Genomic DNA, 20,418 nt, shown 5'->3' on the forward strand with positions numbered 1-20,418 from the left:
CTCCCTGCGGCAGGCACTTCCCCTTTCCCTGGTTCTTGGAGGCGCCGGCCCCGCTGACTCAGAGCCCGAGCGCCGCAGCGTCCTCCCACCCGGCCCCCGGCGGTGCGGCCAGCCCGGCACTGCCCTCAGTCGGGGGCGCCCCCGCGAGGTGGCGGGCGGGACTGCAGGCGAGGAGAAGCGGCAGCCCCGCTGCCCCGGTGCCCCGCTGCCCCGCAGCCCCGCAGCCCCGCAGCCCCGCAGCCCCGCAGCCCCGCGTCCGCTGCTCCCGACGCAGCACCTCCGCCCCCGCCCAGCCCGGTTGCGCGCGGTGCCCGCCAGGCTCCCACTTCCGCCCGTCACTCCCGGGCCCCGTCCCTCCGGGCGGAAGTCCGACGGTCGCCGGGTCCCCCGCGTCCCCGAGGCGGAAGCGCGCCCCGGCCGACGCTCCCCCGGCCCGCGCGGCGCGGCACGGCAGGTTCCGGAGGGGCCCGTGTGACGTGGCTGCGCGCCGGGGGCGGCTCCGGGCCGGGGGCCGGGCGGCGGACTGGGCGGGGCGGGCCGGGGCGGGGCGGGGCGCGGCGCCGCAGCTGGATGGCCGGGGCCGCCCGGAGCGCCGCCGCCGCCGCACGGTGAGTGCCCGCCGCGCCCTGGAAGCCCCCCGCCCGCCCCCGGCCCTCTCCCGCCCCGCGCCCTCTTGCCTTCTCCCTTCTCTTTCCCCGCGGACCCTCGTGCCCCGGTCCCTTCGCCCCGACCTCGCGCCCCGCACCCCGGTGTGACCGCCTCGGCCCTCTCGTCTGGCCCAGTCCCGCCCTTGACCCCAGTGGATGGAGCCGAGTTAGTGAGCGTCTCCGGTCAAGGCCTGCGGGTCCCTGGCCTGGACATCTCCGGGGGAAAGTGGGCTCCCGCCACCGCCCTGAGCAGATGAGGAAACTGAGGCACGGATGGCACCAGCTCAAGGTCATGGCCAGCACGAGGCGGGCAGAACGGCCTTGAAGCCTCATGCCGGCGTCTCCGGACTCGACGTCCCGGTCCTGCGAGCGCTGGCCGGGCGCACTCCGGCCGCCCCGGCCCCGGCCCCCAGCCCCGCCGGCGGCGCGTCCTCCTGGGGCTCCCGGCTGCCTCAGCTGCAGGGCCCGCGATGGAGGCAGCACCTCTTCCCACCCTACACAGCAGGGAACCAGGTCTCAGAGAGGGCGTTCAGGGACATGGCTACAACCAGTTAAAAGTGCAGGGCACAAAGTTATCGGCAGGCCTTGGAAGCCGTGCCTGCTGGTCTGTAGGGCATCTCCTGACCAGGGTTCTCCTTTCCCTTCTCTGCAGTCCCATTTCCTGTGCTTCTCCAAACCCCAAGGACATTGGACTCATCTCCTAGGAAGAAACTTTGATGGCCCTGGGCTAGGTCAGCTGCTCATCTTCCCCGTCAGCCCAGACTGCTGTTCTCAGACCCCAACTGTCCTCATGGGGACACATTCTGGCAGCCAGGACACCCAGCTGGGCCAGGCCTGCTGGTGGCTGTGGGGAACCCAGCCAGCGCCTCACCCTGTTATTAGGGAAAGTTTAGCCTCAGGCGGACATGCTGACACACCATCTGGAGCTGGCTCAGAAGGAAAAAATGTGTGATTCTTGGGAGTGGGGATGTGGGGGAGCAGAGCCCTTTTGCTCTGTGACCTGCTGTTCAGGTTGCCCAATGCCATGGGCCAGGCAGGCAGGAGGACGATGCATGGCCACTTGGCAACTGTGTGTGTGCACACGCGAGAGAGACAGAGCACGCGAGAGATGTGCCACGTTTCTAAGGCAGGTGCGTGGCTGAGGGTGGCAGCCAGCTCACCTTAGTGGCCTTTGTCTTCTAGCCCGTGGCATGTCTGGATGCTCCTGCCCTGCCTGTGGCATGGGAGGCCAGAGGCTCCTCTTCTTCACTGCTCTTGCCCTGGAGCTCCTGGGAGGGGCTGGGGGCTCCCAGCAGCCCCTCTGGAGCCGCGGGTCTGCAGCAGCCTGTCGCCTGGACAACAAGGAGAGTGAGTCCTGGGGAGCCCTGCTGAGTGGAGAGAGGCTGGACGCCTGGATCTGCTCCCTCCTGGGCTCTCTCATGGTGGGCCTCAGTGGCGTCCTCCCCTTGCTTGTCATGCCCTTAGAGATGGGGACTGCGCTGCGCTCTGCAGGTAGGTGGCCCTCCCCAGGACACCAGGGCAGCCAGCAGTGTGGGACATGCTGCTGCTCTTCCTGGCAGATCCGGGGTCTCATGTACTGGGGTACAGTGGGCTCAGGGTGGGGAGAGAAGAGAAATTCTCACCTGGTCCTTTTAAACACTTACTGTTTCACTTAGCAAACATTCACCAGAAGGCAACATTCACGGTGGCTGGACAAGTGCATGGCATGGGTTCAAATCCTGGCTCTGCCACTTACCTGCCGGGTAGCTTGGGGCAGGTTACTTCCCTTACCATCCTCAGTCTCCCAGCTTTTAAAATGGGAGTAAGGAGGGGATCTGCCTCTTAGGTGCTACGGAAGATTAAATGTGCTGATATACATAAGTAGTGACTGCCAAGCGCTTTCAGTCCTTCTCCTGAAGCGCCCGCCTGAGTGCCTGATGCTGGGAGGTGTGCACCTGCAGGCCTCGCGTGGGTCAGCCGTGCGTGGGCGAGGGGAGGGCTGCCTCGCCTCACTTTCTGCTCATGGGATGAAAGTTCTCAAACCAGGAAGAGCCGGACCAGCATTGCCTTTTGTACCATGTGCACACTGCCTGTTCACAAATAATTGTAATTAAATATCCAAGATGATATGGGGAGCTGCTAAACAGGCAGGCACCTCGCCCCGGGAGTGTCGGTGCAGACCGGGGCCCCAGGAATCTGCCAAGTGCCCCGGGAGCTTGTTCTGCCTGCCAGGCTCGGGTTGCCCACCCAGCTGAGGGCTGCTGCATACCCAGGCCACAGGCTGGGCTGAAGGCAGGCGGGACAGCTGTGGCCCAGGCCCTCATGGAGCCTGCTGTCCAGCCCAAGGACCTGTGCATCCGTTCATCTCGCAGCAGCCCCGTGAGGTTGGGAGGAGCAGGGCTTGAGTGACTGCCCCAGTCTGCACGTGAGACGCACGGGCATAGAGGGCTCTTTTCACCAGCAGCATCCCTCGCCACTGCCAAGCTGCCCCTGCTCTCTGGGCCTGTTCCTCTATCAAACTGAGGGGTCGGACATGGTCCATTTTGGGCACTTCCAACTATGGAGGCTGAAAAAGTCAGGCGAATCTCTGCCCCTTTTCTCAGAATAGCAGTGACTGAGAGGAAAAAAAGTTCCCATTTAAGGAGTTCTTGGCAGATGCGTTGTCACAGGATCCCCGTCAGATAGCTACAGTTACACCCAAGTTACAGATGAGGGAGACTCTCAGAATAATCTGCCTAAGCTCCAGTTGGTGAGGGGAGGAGCTGCGCCCGGCAGCTCCAGAGCTTGCGGTGCGGTAGTGGCTGCACAGCAGTCGGCGGGCCGGGGTGTGGCCTGTGGGGGCCCAGGAAGAGCAGCAGAGCTCGCCTGCCTCCTGGACGCTTGCAGTCTGGTTGGGACTGCCGACAGCCCAGGGAGATGGGTGCTGGGTCACCCTCAGCGCCCACATCTCTGCCTTTCAGCGGGGGCCCGGCGCCTGAAGCAGCTGCTCAGCTTTGCCCTGGGGGGGCTCTTGGGCAATGTGTTTCTCCACCTGCTGCCCGAGGCGTGGGCCTACACGTGCAGTGCCAGCCCCGGTGAGTGGGGCTGCAGCCCTGGGGCCAGAGGGCAAGGGAGCATCTGATGCCCGTGCCAGGGGTGGCCTCGGCCTGCCTGCTCTTCTGAGCAGCTAGAAGTTGTGGGCATCTGGCCGGAACCTGCCTGGGAGGGATGGTCACTGGCCTGATTCCAGCGTCCAGCCCCTGTGGGAATCCCTGGGGTCCAGCTGCCCCACCAGCCTGCCCGGCCCCTGTCCTTGCCCTGGACTAGATCCCATCCCAACTGGCCCTGAGGCCCTGGCTTGGCCTGACCGCACTGCCCCTGCAGGCGGTGAGGGGCAGAGCCTGCAGCAGCACCAGCAGCTGGGCTTGTGGGTCATCACTGGCTTCCTGACGTTCCTGGCTTTGGAGAAGATGCTCCTAGACAACAAGGAGAAGGAAGGGCCCAGCCAGGTGAGCCCCAAGCTCCAGGGCCAGGGCTCAGCAGCTTCTGGTTCTAGGGGCCCAAATCCATGTTCTGTTGGGGCCTGTGAAGAGGGTCTCTTGGCTGTCCGTCCCAGGAGCTCTGGGATGCTGGCCAGCTGCTTTGGGAGAAGCCGGGTGGTGATGCCACCAGCCCCTGCTGTGCTTGCTCTGACAGTGGCGGCACGTGGGGATGGGCACTGTTGGGTTTGGGGCACCGGGGGATTGAACAGCAAAGTCGAGCCAGTTAAAGGCTCGACTTTAACTGGCCTGTCTCTCTTCCTCCATCTCTCGCTCTCCCCTTCTATGCCCACCCTGACTGGGGGGGGGGGGCATCTAATGCCCCTCTCCCTCCTCCTGGCTCTAGGTCCCCAGCAAAGATCCTTCTGCTGCTGCTGTGCCCAATGGTGGCCCCCGTCTGGCCCAGCCGGCTGCAGAACCCGGACTGAGTGCCGTGGTCCGGAGCATCAGAGTGAGTGGCCTGCTCAGGGCCCCCTCCTGCAGCCGCCCAGCCCTGAGTGGCCAGCCCAGCTCAGCTGGCTCTCTCCCCTCACCCAGGTCAGTGGCTACCTCAACCTGCTGGCCAACACCATAGACAACTTCACACACGGGCTGGCGGTGGCTGCCAGCTTCCTTGTGAGCAAGAAGGTGAGGGGGCACAGGCGGTTCCGGGGGAGCGGCGATCCGGTCTGGGCTCCGTAGTTCTAGCTCCAGAATGTGTCTCGAGTCTTTCTTGACCCCCTGCCCCACTGCCGGCACTGTCCCCAGCCCCCTTGGTGTCCCCCGTTACTTGTCTGGCACTGCCAGCACTTCCTCCTTGGTCTTTCTGCTCCTCCTATCCCCAGCTGCTGTCATCACTCCTTGTCGGGATTTCATGTCCCTCTCCTTAAAACCCTTTGTGGCTTCCCAGAATCCAAGAGAGCCTTGCCAGTTTGCCAGGCTTGGCCCCTGCTTCTTGATGACTCCTCCCCCACCTCCACCCTCAGTGCCCCACCTGCTGCTCTACCTGTCCCTGAACTGGCCGTTCCTCACCTCACGTCAATGTTCTCGCTCCTCCCCTTCAGACCCCCTAAACGCACTTCCTCAGGCAGCCTCTGCTGGCATTGTCTGGGGCCCGGGACCCTGCCCTCGACCCCGTTCTTTCCTTCCAGCACCTATTGCGGTGGTGCAGCCCACGCGTGTTTACTCAGTTTCTCTGGACTGCAAGCTGCCCTTTGTTTCTCGTCTCTTTCATTCACCGCTGTTTCCAGTAGCCAGCGCAGTGTCCGGCCCAGAGCAAATCCAGAGCAGAGTAAATGTTTGTAGGATGAGTGGGCAGGGCGCTGCCGGGCCCTGCACTCAGGCTCCCTCCCTGCAGATTGGGCTCCTGACCACCATGGCCATCCTCCTGCACGAGATCCCCCATGAGGTGAGCGCCCAGAGCGGCTCCGCAGTGGGGGCCATGAGTGTGGGGGTGGGATCCATGGGGCTGCAGGCCTGCAGCTACTTGCCCCACCGGCTGCCCCATCTCAGCCATGCTCCAGCCTGCTCAGGACTGGGGCAATGGGACATGGGCAGTGGGTTCCAGAGCAGGGTCGGCACAGGCCAGGCTCAATGTGGGTGGCCATACCTGGGGTGCACAGAGCACCTGGCCGGCTGGGGCCCAAAGCAAACAGCTCGCCCTCTCCGCAGGTGGGCGACTTCGCCATCCTGCTCCGGGCCGGCTTTGACCGATGGAGTGCAGCCAAGCTGCAGCTCTCAACAGCACTGGGGGGCCTGCTGGGCGCCTGTTTTGCCATCTGCACACAGTCCCCCAAGGGAGTAGGTACGGGCGAAGTGGGTGGTGGCGGCGGCTGCCTTGGCCTCCCTGCGGGAGGGGTGGACACGTGGCCCCCGGGACTCCTAGCCAGCCAGGCCCCCTCTCTGCAGAGGATACGGTGGCCTGGATCCTGCCCCTCACCTCTGGCGGCTTCCTCTACATCGCCCTGGTGAACGTGCTGCCCGACCTCCTGGAGGAGGATGACCCCTGGTGAGTGTCCCCTGGCCCCGTGGCCTGGCACATGGCTGAGCCGGCCTCTCCCCGCAGGCACTCCTTGCAGCAGGTGCTCCTGCTGTGTACGGGCGTCATGTACGGTGCCCCGCGGCCCGGCACGCAGCTGAGCCGGCCTCTCCCCGCAGGCACTCCCTGCAGCAGGTGCTTCTGCTGTGCACGGGCGTCGTGGTGATGGTACTTCTCTCGCTGTTCGTGGAGTAGCGCCCACACCCCCCACCGCAGTTTAAGACTCAGTCGTGCCGTGACCGCGGGAGGCAGAGGGCCCTGCGTCCCAGAGCGAGAGAGTGAGCGAGCCTCTGGCTGCGCAGGAAGGGAGTGTGTGCTGTGTGCACGTGTGGCCCGAGGCAGGCGGGTGCACAACGGACACTGTGACTCCAACCTCACTGCCCGGCAGTGCCTGCCCCACCCCCGCCTGCCACCCCGTGCCTCCCGGAGTGAATGGTGGAGCCGGCAGCAGCCAGTCCCAGGCTGAGCCTCCCAGGGCCTCCGGGCGCCCAGGTTGCCTGCCTCCAGCTGGTTCCCGGGGCCCTGCCTGGGTGAGGACGCCTCTGCTCACGCTGGAAGGCCCCGGCAAACCAGGGGCTGAGGCTGGGCCGCCTCTCGCAGCTGCATCCCCCTTCCTGGCCCTCCCTTTGCCACCTCTAGGGGCCCTTCCTTGGTGGAAAGGAAGGAGGCAGGTGCTGGCGTGGGCCCCACCCCCTCTCACACCCACTGTCACACCACGCCCAGCCTTGAACCTGGGGACGCTTTCTGAGCCTCTTCCTGCACAGGCCAGCACTTCCCACCGCCTCCAGCTGCCAGACAGCAGCCTGCAGGGCAGGGAGCAGCTCCAGCCCAGCTTGGGGATGCTCCTGCCAACTCAGGGGCCCAGGCAAATCCTTCGGGAGCAGGAAGAGAGCAAGCCATGCCCACCTCTCCCTGCTCGGGCCTTTTCCTCTCTCACGAGGGTGGTGAGAGCTAGTGTTGTCAGCACTCAGGAATGTGCTCTGGGAGAATGCTGAAGCCATAATCCCCAGCTATTTCCCTTGGCCCACACCCAGGGACTCAGCCAGCCCACTCCACAGCTGGGCTCAAGCCCTGTCGCTCGGCCAGACGTTCTGAGAAGTGGCCATCAGGGGGTTGGGGTGGCTCTGTAGCCGTTCTGCTGTGGTTCCATTCGTATCTGTAAATACTTGTTCTACATGCAAGAAACAAATAAACATTACCCACAGGTTGGCTGCCTGTCTGGTCTGCACATGTTCAGGCTTCCCTGGTGCGCCATGCCCCTGCCTCTAACATGGGCCCTGCCCCCTCTGCTGCTCCTGCTGACCGTGCTGCCTGGTCACTTTCTTATGTCTAAACTGCTACACTGAAGAAAGCAGCAGGACACAGCATTTCATGTCTTTCTGGCTTGTTTTGTTAGTTTTTATCCCTGGAATGGCTGAGCACCATGCCTTTTTTTTGCCCCTTACCACTTCAGAGCTGTCACCCTCGTTTTTGGATATATTAGCCAGGGGCTCTGTCACTGCTAGAGCCGAGACCCTCATTCTAAGGCACACAGCGCTCCCTAACTGCAGGGTGCAGGGACGGCGTCAGGTGCCAGGGGGCACTGCCTCCCCACGGTGCAACGGGGAGCAGAAGTGCTGCCCCACTAGTCTCTAGGACTGGGCAGCCCTCCATGGCCCAGTGGCTGAAAGCAGCCATGACTGTGCAGGGCCAGGCTAGGTGGGTGGGGGAGCAGCCCAAACTGCTGCTTCCTTGACTGGGAGTGCTTGGCTTTCAGTATTTTCGTCAGCAGAACATGTCAGAGGCCTGTGTGCTCCACCTGTTTGACAGATGAGACCTGGCAGGCCCCGGTCTGACACCACCAGGAGCTCAGCTTCCTGCATCAGGCCCGGCCCTCCCCTTAGCTCCACACTCCTGGCTGTACCTTTGAGGGTCTGCTGTGTGGGAGACACTGAGGCAGGCATTTTATAGATGAGGAAGCCAAGGTTGGGGGAGGGTCTGAGCATGGCCAGGAGGGAGGTGGCCCGTCTGGCTAGAAAGAATAGGAACAAGGAATGGGGCAAAGGAGGTAGCTGGGCTCAGGGTAGGGGACAGAACCTGTAGCACTTCGGAGGCTGTGCTACTGGGCTTTGAGGGCAGGGGCTGGGTCAGTGGGCGGCATGGAAAAGCCCCTCTAGAGGCTGCCGGAAGATGCACGGTGGTTTGGTGGTAGAATGCTCACCTGCCACGCGGGAGACCCAGGTTGATTCCCACCTCATGCACACACCACCCCCCACCACCCCCAAAAAGGGGCTGCCAGAGTCACTGCTAAGACAGCCCAGTGGAGAAAAGACTGACTACATCCCAGCCCTGGGTCTAAACCCCAGGATGCCACTTAATACTTGCAAAATCTGGACAGGTGTTCAAGGGTTAGAAGACACACCTGTCGTTTTTGCTCGTGAAAGAAAATCCTGCCTGAAGCCTGCGTAGCACACGCACTGTGCCGGCTCAGGTGGGGCTGCTGGTGGGCAGGAGAGGACGAGCAAGATTGTGAAGGGAACTGACCGGGTCTGGGGTGGGGCAGTGTGAAGCAGAGGGCAGAATTGGGTGTTGGAGGAAGAACGCAGCACTCAGAATGACGCCTAGAAGCGCACTCAGAATGGATCTTACTCAAGGCTGTTCTTCGCCTGAGGTAACTGGACTGACAGCTTACCGGGGCACGGACAGAAACCGGAGGCTCAGGGGCCTGGGAAACAAGGGAGAGGTTTCAAGGAACCTGGAGCAAAAAAGCCTGGCTTTACAGAGACGCATGGACTAGGGCCAGAGCCCCAACATGCAGAAAGAAGCCGGTGAGCCTCTCCAAGGCAGAGGGGCAGGGAGTGGGGGGAGGGAACTGGAGAAGGCTCTGGGGAGTCACAAAGACCCCAGGCAGCAGCTGCAACGTGCTCCCAGCCACCCCCCAACCCCGAAGGCCTCCCACTGACAGCTGGTCAAGGCCCAGGGCTCTCTCAGGGGCTCCCAGGCAGTGGCGCGCGGGGAAGGAGCCTGCTGCACATGCCCTTGTCCACCCAGAGCCCAGGGAAAGCGAGTGAGGCAGATGGCAGCGACCCTGGAGCCACCGTTTATTGCCCCTCGTAACTTGCACGATGCCGGGCGCAGGCCTGCGGGTGGCCCCGCTAGGCGTAGTACTGCAGGTTGGCTTTCTTCTTGGCCTGCACCTCCAGGATGCCCTCCATGTAGTCCTCGTGGGTGAGCTCGGTGGCACCCCGGCGCAGTGCAATCATGCCCTGCAGCCAGACAGACAGACAGACAGTGTCCAGTGCCTCCCTGCACGCCCAGCCCCACCCAGAGACCATGACCTTCTCAGCCTCTCCCCCTCAGCAGCTGCCACCCGCCAGACACCCCTGACCGTTCAGAGAACGCCCCTGCCCACCACTCACCGCCTCCACACACACAGCCTTGCACTGGGCGCCATTGAAATCATCCGTGCAGCGGGCCAGCTCCTCGTAGTTCACATCCGGGCTGGGGGGAGAATGGGCCACGGGGCGGTTACTTACAGGAAGGGAAGAAGAGATGTGCCCCCCTTGCCCTGTCAAGCAGCAAGGTCAACTGGCTGCGTGACCCCTGTGCCATTTCATACCTCCTGGCCCTGTAGAGAAGGGCAGCCACAGAGGTTGGACCCAGCTATTTCTCATGTTTCCTGAGCTCGCCTTTTAGAAACCTGCAACTGAGACTGCAGGGGCTGACTGGCTCCGAGGCAGGGGAGCAGAGGGTTGTGAAGACAAAACACCATCATCTGTGTCTGCTCAGAGCAAGTCCTGCACCAGCACCAACCATTCCGTGGCTGCCAAGTGCCCAGAACTGTAGCCTAGTGCTGTCTATCTACCACTGACACTATCCCAAGTTCCAGCTAAGAAAGCTGAGGCTTAGAGAAGCCAAGCCATCTGCTAAAGATCGCACAGATCTGAACCCAGGGCCACCTGGCCCCGGCTCATTTCCTCCTGGCCATGCCACAGCTGTGCTTACCTGCTGGGCTGGGGAGGCCCACATGCCTTCAGATCACAGGGGAGGGTGGGTGGGTTCTAATGCACAGAGCACCCAGAATTAGAACCTTGCTGGGGCCCAGGCCCTAGCCTGGGCAGCAGTGGAGGCTGGCATGGGTAACAGCGCTGTGTGCAAGCTACGTGGAGTGGGTTGCAAAGGTCGGGGATAGCTCAGTACATAGAGGGGAGCCGCGCTGCCCTTCGGCTGCAGGTCCTGGAGCCTCATCCTGCCCCTGCTAACCTGACGTTCATCTTTCGCGAGTGGATCTGCATGATTCTGGCCCGGGCCTCCTCATTTGGCATTGGGAACTCAATCTTGCGGTCCAGGCGGCCTGAGCGGAGCAGGGCGGGGTCCAGGATGTCCACCCTGTTAGTGGCTGCGATTACCTGAGGAGGCAGCCACAGTGTGAGCGCAGGATGGGGCAGCACAGGCAGGCACAGATCACAGCCGTGGCCCGGAAAGACAGAGGTGGTCCAGGGCATGCCAACAGCAGGGGAAGTTAAAGACAGAGCCAGATTTTAATTCTAGCTCCCCCACTTGCTAGCTGGGTGACCCTGAGAAGGGTCCCAGCCTGGGCCTCGTTTCCTTCATCTGTGAGGGAATGAGAACACTCACCTTCACTTGGGTGTTGGGCTGGAACCCATCCAGCTGATTCAGAAGCTCTAGCATCGTTCTCTGCACCTCCCGATCCCCGGCTTTCTCACTGTCAAAGCTGGGGCACAGCAGCCGGAAATCCTGGTGAGGTCACAGCTCAGGCAGAGCCCTTCTGCCCTCTTTACCCCCAGGAAGTCTACCTGAACTGTCCGGGGCATCTCACTCAATCCGGAGCCCCCAGCCCAGGGACCAACACGCAAAATGTATCAGTAATTGCTGATCACAACATTCAGAGTCTGGAGAGGCTACTGTGGTCAGATGCTGTGCTGAGGATGCCACAGGGAGTAAAAACAGCCACCACCTGCCTAGGCTCTCCCCCTGATGACTGTGCAGTTGGAAACTGAGCTAATACTTGGAAATAAAGGGATCTGGTCCCCCTCTTGGGGAGAAGGCCAGGGAGTCCAGACAGGCTGAGCACATCAGGGAGGCAGTCAAGCAGTGAAGAACAGGAAAGAGGAATAGCACATTCCAGAAAGGGAATAACAGGTACAAAACCTCTCCTACCAGAGCCAGCATGGCCTGAAATCCTTGAGGACAACAGAGGAAGCCCAGGAAGGGAAGGAGGTGCAGGACGAGCCAGGGCAGGGGCAGCTGCATGTGCGGCCCCACAGGCCACAGCAAGTTCAGCATGTAACCCAGGGAGCAACGGGAGGCCGAGGAGGGGCTTTCAGCACAACCTTTGTGTGCATGGGTATCAAGGGACCAGATTTCTGCTTTGAGAAGAACACGCAGCTGGGAGGAGGATGGATAACCAGGAGAAATCAGCGGGAAGGCTAGTTAGGGGAGTTGAGGAAGCAGAACCACAAGAATCCAGCACCACTGTGCCAGGGGAAGGAGGAGGGGACAGATGGGAACGAGCCCGGGAACCCGAGCTGTGGACATCTCCTTGGTGGCACCGACACTCCCTTACCGCTTGGTGCCGATGGCATCCAGCTCATCGATGAAGATGATGGATGGAGCTTTCTCTTTGGCCAGAGCGAAGGCATCCCGGACCAGCTTGGCCCCATCCCCGATAAACATCTGTACCAGCTGGGGGCCAGCCAGCTTCAGGAAGGTGGCCTGGGTGCAGGGAGGGAGATGGGGTCAGACCGAAGGCACCAGGAAAGGCCTCAGCTCCTGCCCACTTTCTCCTCACCCCACCCACAGCACTCACCTTGGTCTGCGCAGCGCAAGCCCGGGCCAGCAGCGTCTTCCCTGTGCCCGGGGGTCCATACATCAGCACCCCCTTTGGAGGCTGGATCCCCAAATTCTCAAATTTCTCCTTGTGGTTCATTGGCAGGACAATGGCTTCCACCAGCTGCCAGGAAGAAGTCCTGGGTGAGGAGAGGGACGCCCTGAGGGCTCCTATAAACCAACCCTTAATGGCTTCACCCCAATCTGCAACCCTCCTGCTCCAATCCACAGACGCTGCCCTCTCCTGCCCCCACTTCATGAGGACAGACATTTACCCCTACCGAGCACTAGCTGTGACCTCTCCAGGAACAGCAGGATACAGTAGGAAGACACTGTGCTGAGACAGGAAATGAGTTCCGGTTCTCGCTCTGGCCCCAGTTTTCTGGTTACCTAGGCAAGTCATTTGATCTCTGTGGCCCCCAGTTGCCTAGCCTGTACACAGCACCCCTTTTTTCTTAGAATGACATGAGGAAAAAGGAACATTCTACAAGATGCTCTGGTCAATGAAGTAAAAAAACATGAAAGGCTTGCAAGGCCCTGGTGGCTGCCAAGCCTCCCTCACCTCCTGGATCTGCTTGTCCAGGCCCCCGATGTCACTGTATTGCTCTGTGGGCCTCTCGTCCACCTCCATGGCCTTCACTCGCGAATCGTACTCTGTGGGCAGGGTCTCCAGGATCAGATAGGAGTCTTTGTTCACACCCTGGGGACACAGCACGGAGCCTTCAGATCTGTCCTAGGTCAAGGCCTACCTAACTCTGGCTGGGTGACAGTGTCGATAGAGTGAAAGCAAAAACGTAGGACTAGGTAACACAAGCAATACAGAGCAGGGGGACAGGATCCCAGACTCTCCAGGCTGCTCCACCGAGATTCAGAGCCTAAAGTGACCTGGGGGCTGGGGCTCAACTGGTCAGTGGAGAAAACTCGCTGGAAAACCCCCACCTGGGCTCAGGCACCACTTACCACCAGGTCTCCAGGCTTCAGCTTTTCGGCATCCACCAACCCAATCACAGGCAGGAAGTATGTCTGTGGAAGGACCCAGGTGCAGTCTCAGTTGTGGCCCGTCAAGCTTCCTAGCCCTGCCCCACATCCACCCGCACCCTCCTCAGTCCTCCCACCGTTGAGCCAGCCTTACTTGTCGTGTGGAGGTTTTGATCACTGCACATTTGCCCTTCCTCTGGGAGTCCAAGTCGATGTTGGCGCCATCTTCCTCTTGGTCATTAGGATCAACATCCAGCAGCTGGAAAGGAAAAAAGCTTGGACCAACAGGCCTTCCTCAGCCACCTGAATTTCCCAAAGCCAGTACTTCCTGGGCCCTGAGACAATTCCAGCACTTGTAGGGCTGGCCCTCTGCACCTCACTCCTTACAGGAGCCTGAGCCCAGCAAAGGTGCAGCTAATAAGTCAGAGGATTGACAAGATCTCTGCTCAGGTGCTGCTGCTCTGCACACAGTTCACTGACCCCTGAGGAAGCAGAAAAGGAGGTGTAAGAGGCTTCCAATAGCCTTTCCAAACCCCATCTCCCCCTGGAACTGCACACAAGGGGTGGACCCCAGAGGTGGAACTCAAACATGCCATTTGTGCCTCAAAAATCCCCACCTACTCTTTCCCTGGCTGCCCCACGCCCCAGTGACCCCCTCCTCCCCTCCATTACACACACACCTCGATGACGTTGGAGACAAGGTACGGCAGGGTCTTGTTCACTTTGATTTTCTCACTGTTCTCTTTGATCTTGTCCTTCATGGCCTGGAGTTCATGAGTGACTCGTAACACTTCGCTTTTCATGATCTGGGATAAGGTGAGTGGAGGTGAATGCTCAGCCCTGGCTCAGCTCGTGCTGAGGTTCAGGCTGCCTGGGGACCCGTCCCTCCTCCCCTCATCCAGCTCCAAGGCTCCCTGAAGGCTGAACATCACTGTGCCCACATCCAGCAGAGGCCAAAACAGGAAGCCAGTTTGGAAAGCTTCTGGTGAAAGAGTTGCAGCTTAAGGAAAAGAACAGGATTTCAAACCAGGCAAGTATAGATTTAGGTTCTGCCTCTTATTAAGGACTAGGCACTACAGTATAGTAAAAACCCCTCTGAGCCTCAGTTTCCTCATCTGTAAAACCGGGACGCTACTACCAGAAGGATTCTCGGGAGAAATATATTTAAGACCTTGTTGGCAGGGCAGTGTGGTCCTCCCTATCCCTCCAAGCTTCCTCTTGTTCCCCTTAAGGCTTAGTTTTCTTTAAGTCTTTCCTGAGGGGTAAGGGCACAGTGCGGGGCAGCTGCCCCCCCGCCCCCGGGTGTTAGGAAGGCCGAAAAGGACGCGGGAGAAGCGGCTGGGATCCCCGGGGCCTGCCCTGTCCGGGGTCCACCACCAGCCGCAGGAGCGGCAGCGCCCACCTTGATCTCACTGTCCAGCAGCCGTGTGCGCTGGATGATTTCTTCCGTGGACATCTTGAGCACTTCCTCTCCGATTCCATCTTGCTGTTAAAGAATAACAATAATTTACTTAAACTCGGGGCAGGCATCCCGCGTCCTCCGAGCCCAGTCAAAGCCTGCTTCACAGCCCGTCAAACCGGGGTAGCGGCGTCCGAGCCTTGCCCACATCCTAAGCGGAACCCCTCCCGGGGACGGGCGCAGACCTCGGGCCCATGCATGTCCCCGCCGGCCCGGTTCCGGGGCCCCCAGCGCCCACCTCAGCCTCATCCCACACGGTCGCCATCTTCTCCTGCCGAGTCACTGGATTCCCAAGTCCCGGCAGCAGATTCACTTCTTGGGGGAGGACGCCGAAGAGTGCTCCGGGAAGGACCCGCGGCGGGGAGTAGGCCAGAGGCAGTCCTTTTTAACGCCTGCTCCCGCTCGGGGCCGGACCTCTCCCCTCGATTCCCGACGAAGCGCCAGGACTAGCTACGGCCGCGCGCTCTCATCGAATCTGCGCCTCCGAACCAAAAGATGAAGCCCGCGCCGAGGACCCGCCCCCGCCCTTCCTGACGCCTTCCCGCCCTCGTCCTGTTTACGCCGGGCCCGAAGGGTCGGGCCGCTATTGGCCGGCCCGCGCATCAGGGGCGGGGCCTCAACTTAAAACCGGAAGGAGAGGGTGGGAAAACCGGAAGGCGCGAGGGCCTTTGGGAAATGTAGTTTTAATCTCGCCCGGGACTGAAAGGGTCCGACGATCCGGCGACTTCAATCCAGAACCCGGGCGCGTTAAGGAATGAGGGCGCTCGCACCATGGCGGTGTCTCCCATGCCATGCAGAACGTGCGGCAGCTGGGTGTAGGGGGCCAAAAAAGGAGGGAAGCCGCCTGAGGTCGCATTTTTATAATGACGTCATTACAACCCGGGGTGACCGGAGAGACTCATTAACCCAGTGTTTAAGAGAGAAATCGGAAGTGCCCCCAACGCCGCAGCGCACTCCGCGGAATCGCCGCGTGGGCGAGCTCGGCCGCCGCCTCCTCTGCGCGGGGTGAGCTAGTTCCGGGAGCGGGGCCGGCCGCCGCCTCCTCTGCGCCGGGTGAGCTAGTTCGGGGAGCGGGGCCGACCGCCGCCGCCGGGTCTCAGGAGACGCCGGTGACCGCGCCTGCGGCCCGGGATCCCTGCGGCTCACTTTGGGGGGAATCGAGGCGGCCCTGTGGCTGACACCGCACGACGAAGCGTCGCCAACACCCGCCACACCTGGGGAACCTCGGCCCGTGGTTTGCTTGGAAGGCAGTTGAAAGCAGGAGTTTATTCTTTAAATAACGATAAGCGTTTGTCGTCGCCCCTGAAGCTGACAGAAGCGCCTCCGCAGGGAGCCTCGCTTTCTCGGGTCCTCTCCACAGCCCCGGCCCGGGACGGGCGGCGCCATCCTTCTCCGTTTCGGATGCGCGTGGGGAGGCTCGGAAGGCCACGCGACTCACGTGCCTGAGCCGTTCTGTCAGCGAGCGGAGCCCCAAAGCCCCGTTTTTCAGAGTTTTCTGATGGGAGCCGGGGGGCCGGCCGTCTCTGGGGCCCACATGCGGAGATTCTGACCAATACGAGTGTTCAGAGAGCCCCTGCCCGGGCCGTGGTTGGTCTTGGACTGACGGGAGCAGCATGGCGTTGAGACGGAGCTTCGGCCACATCCAAGAGGCTGTTAAGGAAGAGAGTTGGATTTGGACTCAGCGCATCCAAGAAGTGGGAGAACCAGGACTCTAGTACCAGGGCTTTACAGGGGGCTGTTTTCAGTCCATTCTTAAGTCCAGCTCCTCAATGAGTTGAAAGAGGCTGCCCCAGGAGGCGGGGTCTCCGGTCACAGGAAAAGGGACGGCACCAGTGGGACCTGAACCTGGTGGGATGTCAGAGAGGAGACCCCTGGAAGACATGGAGGAAGGACTGGCCATGCGGCATAAAGTGACAGGGACTGATCATCTTGGGAGTCCAGTTGCAGGGATGTCTTGGGGGAGGTTTGAGAAAAAAGAAAACCAATTTATGAGGGTTCAGGCTGCCCAAGGAGATCAAAGAAGTCCCAGAGGGAGAGCCTGGGGCAGAGCATGTCCTCTGGCAGGATAAGTGCGGCCCAGCTTGGGGCCTTGGGTTTATCTGGGCCTCTAGAGAGAAAAAGGCGCCTAGGCTAGGCCTCGAGCCAGCACTGGGAATGGGTCAGAAGGGACCAGGCAGCTCCATTAGAGCCGTGGACTGGTGGGACGGGATGGGAGCCCAGGTGCAGGGAAGGCAGTTCTGAGCCCAGCTCTACCATGCAACCTCGGGCAGGTCTGTTCTCCTCCCTGGACCTCAGTGTCTCCGTGTGGGAAATGGTGAGGCCCTCACGCCCACCACCTTGGCTTGTGGTGAGTAGGCAGGGTGATGGGTGTGAAAGGTCCCCACTTGGAGCAACCCTGACGTCTCTCCCCACACCACCTCCCGTCCATCAGGAAATCCTCATGATACAAATGTCTGCATCTGATAAAATTCCATCAAAAGAATTCCAAGGAGGCAGTGGGGGACATAAATGACACGAGAGAGTCCATGTGCTTCTAGTGAAAGCCGAGATGGGGAGTCAGTGTACCCCCAAGTACTCTCTTCTTCTGTATATGCTTGCAGTTTTCCAAAATCAAATAAAAAATTTCCAAAATATTTGAAAATTTCCAATATCATGTTATTTATATCAATTGTATAACTATATATGACTTTTTCCCCAGAATCTGACCACTCCCAGCTATTACTGTGCTCCAAGCCCCCATCACCTGTCACCTGGATTATTGCAGGGACCCCCTCATCAGTCTCCCTGCTTCTGTTCTCCTGTTACAAGTTGAATTTTGTCCCCCCAAAGATAGATTGAAGTCCTGACCCTCAGTACCACACAATGCACAGAGCAAGATCTGACTGGAAAGCAGGGTCACTGCCGACAGAATTAAGTAAGTAAGACCAGGTCATTCTGGAATAGGGCAGCTCCTTAATCTAATATGGCTAGCATCCTTATAAACAAGGACGGGGCGGGGCTGGGGAGGAAGGCCGTGTGAGGACAGAGGCAGAGATTGAGTGACGCATCTACAAGTCAAGCAACACCAAGCAAGGATGGTGGGCAAACTCCGAGAGCTAGGGGAGGCAAGGCAGGATCGCCCTGCAGGTTTCGGAGAGCTGGGCCCTCGTGACACCTTCATTTTGGGCTTGCAGCTTACAGAACTGTGAAACCATAGAGTTTTGTTGTTTTAGGCACCTAGTTTGTGGTACTTTGTTAGGGAACCCCTGGGAAACGAATATACCTCCTAAAGTCTATTCCTTTCATCCCCAAACACTTTCTTTTGAAAAATGTTAAGCCTACAAAAAGGGTAAAAGAATAGACAACGAGCACCTGTTTCCTTTCACTAGATTTGCTGACTGATAACATCTCGCAACATTTGCTTTCTCTGGGTGTGTGGGGGGGCGTCTTTTGTGACACTGGTATTTTTGAAGTGTCCAGGCCAGTTGTCATGGATCTAAAGCCTGTACGTAATCAACCCGGCAACCAGAGGAATTCTTTTAAAACCTAACTCAGATATTGTCACTCCTCTGCTCCAAAACCTGCAACAGCTGCCCAGCTCAGCCAGAGTGACGGCCAGCGAGGACCTCAACGACTCCAGCTTTCCCCTTTGCTCAGAGTTACAGGCCTCCTTGCAGTTCTTTTAAGATTCTATTTCCAAGAAAGATTCTACTGCTAGAGAACATGTGGAGAGAGGTGAGCCCATTTGTTTGTTGGTAGGGTAGCAGAATGGAGCAGCCCCCTGGAGGATAATGGAGTAGATAGATCCAAGGGAGGCTAAATACAGAGTCACCGTATGTATCAGTCTGTTAAGCTGTCAGAATGCAATATACCAGAAGTGGAATGGCTTTTAAAAAGGGAATTCAATAAGTTACAAGTTTACAGTTCTAAGCCTATAAATATGTCCAAATTAAGGCACCAACAAGAGGTTACCTTCACTGAAGAAAGGCTGATGCCACCCGGAACACCCCTGTCACCTGGGAAGGCACGTGGTTGGCATCTGCTTCCAGCTTCTTATGCCAGTGGTTTCCTCTCTAAGCGTCTGTGGGTCTTCACTTAGCTGCTGTGGGTCAAAATTCTGGGTTTTGTCTCCTAGCTTAGCATCTACTGGGCCGGAGATTTCTTCTCTTCAGGTTCTGACTATTTCTGTAAGTCCTTGCTTAGCTCCCGGCCTATTTCTGTCTCGATCTCCAAACGTCTACATCAGCTGAGGTTTCTTCAAAATTTTTCCCCTTTTAAAGGACTCCAGTAAATTAATCAAGACTCACCTTGGATGGGTGGAGTCACGTCTCCATATAATCAAAAGGTCACACCCACAATTGGGTGCACCACACCTCCGCAGAGATAATCTAATCAAATGTTTCCACCCTACAGTATTGAATCAGGATTAAAAGAAATGACTGACCTCAAAGGTCAAGTCAGGATAAAAATATGGCCTTTCTGGGGTACATAGTAGCTATAAACTGGCACACCATATGAGTAAGCAGTCCCGTTACTGGGAATACTTGAAAGAACTGAAGGCAGGGACTCGAATAGACATTTGCACACGGATGTTTATGGCAACATTATCCATGACGCCCAGTAGATGGAGGTGGCTGAAGGGTACATTACTGAAAAGCAGGGCAATCTGTAGTGTACACATATGATGGAAAACTGTGCGGCTACAGAAGGGAACAATCTTGAGGCACGCAACATGGTGAATCAACCATGAGGTTTCATGCGGAGCAAAATAAGCCAGAAACAAAAGGACCAAACGAAATGTTGTATGGTCTCTTTTAGAACATACTTAGGAGAAGGTCAAGTCTCCTGCACCATCCCCTTCTTGCGGGCGACCCTTTTTAACTATATAGTTTTCAATTGGAAAACAATCTCACCCTACAGGAACACTGCAAACTCTGTCTTTTTTTTTTTTTTCCTTAACGATGTGAGAGTAGATTGCTGACCTGACACCTCATCACCTTAAATACTTTAGTGTGTGTCTCCTACAATCAAGGACATTTTCCTATTTAACTACAACTTTTAACATCAGAAAATTAACATTGATATGTTACGACCAAGTGATCCTCATGCACCATTCAGTTTCACTAATTGTCAACCACTATATTTGGTTCTCATGCCTTTTTATTCTCTTTCAATCTGGACCAGTTTCTCGGTCTTTCCTTGGCTTTCATGATCTCGACACTTTTGAAGACCACAGGCCCGTTACCAAATGTCTCCCAATTTGTGTTTGGCTGGTGTTTCCTCATCATTAGATTATGCATCAGGTTATGCTTCTTTGGCAGGAAAATTACAGAAGCAATGCTGAGTTTCTTTCACGTTCTATTGGTTAGCCCATGATTTCTCTTTGTCTCCTTACAGGCAAGTTAACCTTCCTCACTCCACGAAGCTGGTGTCCACCAACCTCCCATGAAGTTACTCTTTCCCCGTTTGAATTTAATAAGTATTTTGTGGGGAAATACTTTGGAACCATGTGCTGGTTTGAATCTGTTGTGTATTCCAGAAAATCCAAGTTCTTTAATCCTCATTTAATACTATTTGATGGGATCTTTTTGATTGTTTTCATGGAGATGTGGTCCACCCAATTGTGGGTGGGACCTTTTGATGAGATGGTTTCCGTGGAGATGTGTCTTCACCCATTCAAGGTGGCGTTGCTCGCTGGAGCCCTTTAAGAGGGAAACATTTTGGAAAAAGCTTTAGTGCCGACAAAACCTACCCGGCCAGAGACCATTGAAGCTGCAAGAAGAAACCGCCCCTCCCCCTCCCCCTCCCCCCTCCCGGGAAGCCTTATGAGATGAGAGAAAGCAAGCAGATGTGCCTTCCCAGGTAAGAGAGAGAAACCCCGAGCCTCATCGGCCCTTTGTTTGGAGTTAAGGTATATTTCTCTGGATGTCTTAGTTTGGACATTTTCATGGCCTTAGAACTGTAAACTTGCTACTTAATGAATTCCCCTTTTAAAAGCTGTTCCACAAATGT

At 58.3% G+C, this 20,418-nt stretch overlaps 2 protein-coding genes across 3 annotated transcripts; one reads left to right on the forward strand and one right to left on the reverse strand.

Annotated features, from left to right (window-relative positions):
- Positions 1 to 552: 552 nt before the first annotated feature.
- SLC39A13 (solute carrier family 39 member 13) lies at positions 553 to 7,370 on the forward strand. Of its 2 annotated transcripts, none has more exons than XM_077114618.1 (11): positions 553 to 608; positions 1,300 to 1,378; positions 1,830 to 2,138; positions 3,587 to 3,700; positions 3,990 to 4,114; positions 4,491 to 4,595; positions 4,682 to 4,771; positions 5,481 to 5,531; positions 5,795 to 5,927; positions 6,032 to 6,131; positions 6,281 to 7,370. In XM_077114618.1, exons 3-11 carry the CDS (start codon positions 1,838 to 1,840, stop codon positions 6,354 to 6,356), a joined length of 1,095 nt encoding a protein of 364 aa, XP_076970733.1. In that variant the 5' UTR covers positions 553 to 608; positions 1,300 to 1,378; positions 1,830 to 1,837; the 3' UTR covers positions 6,357 to 7,370. The 2 variants fall into 2 exon arrangements, with proteins under 2 accessions (XP_076970733.1, XP_076970732.1); XM_077114617.1 differs by having other exon boundaries at positions 579 to 608; positions 5,795 to 5,923.
- Positions 7,371 to 9,228: 1,858 nt separating this feature from the next.
- PSMC3 (proteasome 26S subunit, ATPase 3) lies at positions 9,229 to 14,940 on the reverse strand. Its single transcript, XM_077114616.1, has 12 exons — positions 14,666 to 14,940; positions 14,371 to 14,454; positions 13,649 to 13,774; positions 13,123 to 13,227; positions 12,951 to 13,013; positions 12,553 to 12,690; positions 11,971 to 12,114; positions 11,728 to 11,876; positions 10,779 to 10,875; positions 10,404 to 10,549; positions 9,560 to 9,641; positions 9,229 to 9,406 (listed from the first exon to the last, which is right to left on the reverse strand). Exons 1-12 carry the CDS (start codon positions 14,690 to 14,692, stop codon positions 9,296 to 9,298), a joined length of 1,272 nt encoding a protein of 423 aa, XP_076970731.1. The 5' UTR covers positions 14,693 to 14,940; the 3' UTR covers positions 9,229 to 9,295.
- Between the last annotated feature and the right edge of the window lie 5,478 nt (positions 14,941 to 20,418).

The sequence above is a fragment of the Tamandua tetradactyla genome, chromosome 8 (assembly GCF_023851605.1).
Source record: "Tamandua tetradactyla isolate mTamTet1 chromosome 8, mTamTet1.pri, whole genome shotgun sequence".
Lineage (NCBI taxonomy): Eukaryota > Metazoa > Chordata > Mammalia > Pilosa > Myrmecophagidae > Tamandua > Tamandua tetradactyla.

Excerpts from the sequence above, each read along its gene's own strand:
- SLC39A13 (XM_077114618.1), top strand. The coding sequence starts at position 1,838 with ATGTCTGGATGCTCCTGCCCTGCCTGTGGCATGGGAGGCCAGAGGCTC. Across the intron at positions 4,115-4,490 it reads AGAAGGAAGGGCCCAGCCAG|GTCCCCAGCAAAGATCCTTC; the intron begins GTGAGCCCCAAG and ends TCCTGGCTCTAG. Across the intron at positions 4,596-4,681 it reads CCGTGGTCCGGAGCATCAGA|GTCAGTGGCTACCTCAACCT; the intron begins GTGAGTGGCCTG and ends CCCCTCACCCAG.
- PSMC3 (XM_077114616.1), bottom strand. The coding sequence starts at position 14,692 with ATGGCGACCGTGTGGGATGAGGCTGAG. Across the intron at positions 13,775-14,370 it reads TGCTGGACAGTGAGATCAAG|ATCATGAAAAGCGAAGTGTT; the intron begins GTGGGCGCTGCC and ends ACCTTATCCCAG. Across the intron at positions 10,876-11,727 it reads GATGCCATCGGCACCAAGCG|CTTTGACAGTGAGAAAGCCG; the intron begins GTAAGGGAGTGT and ends GCTGTGCCCCAG.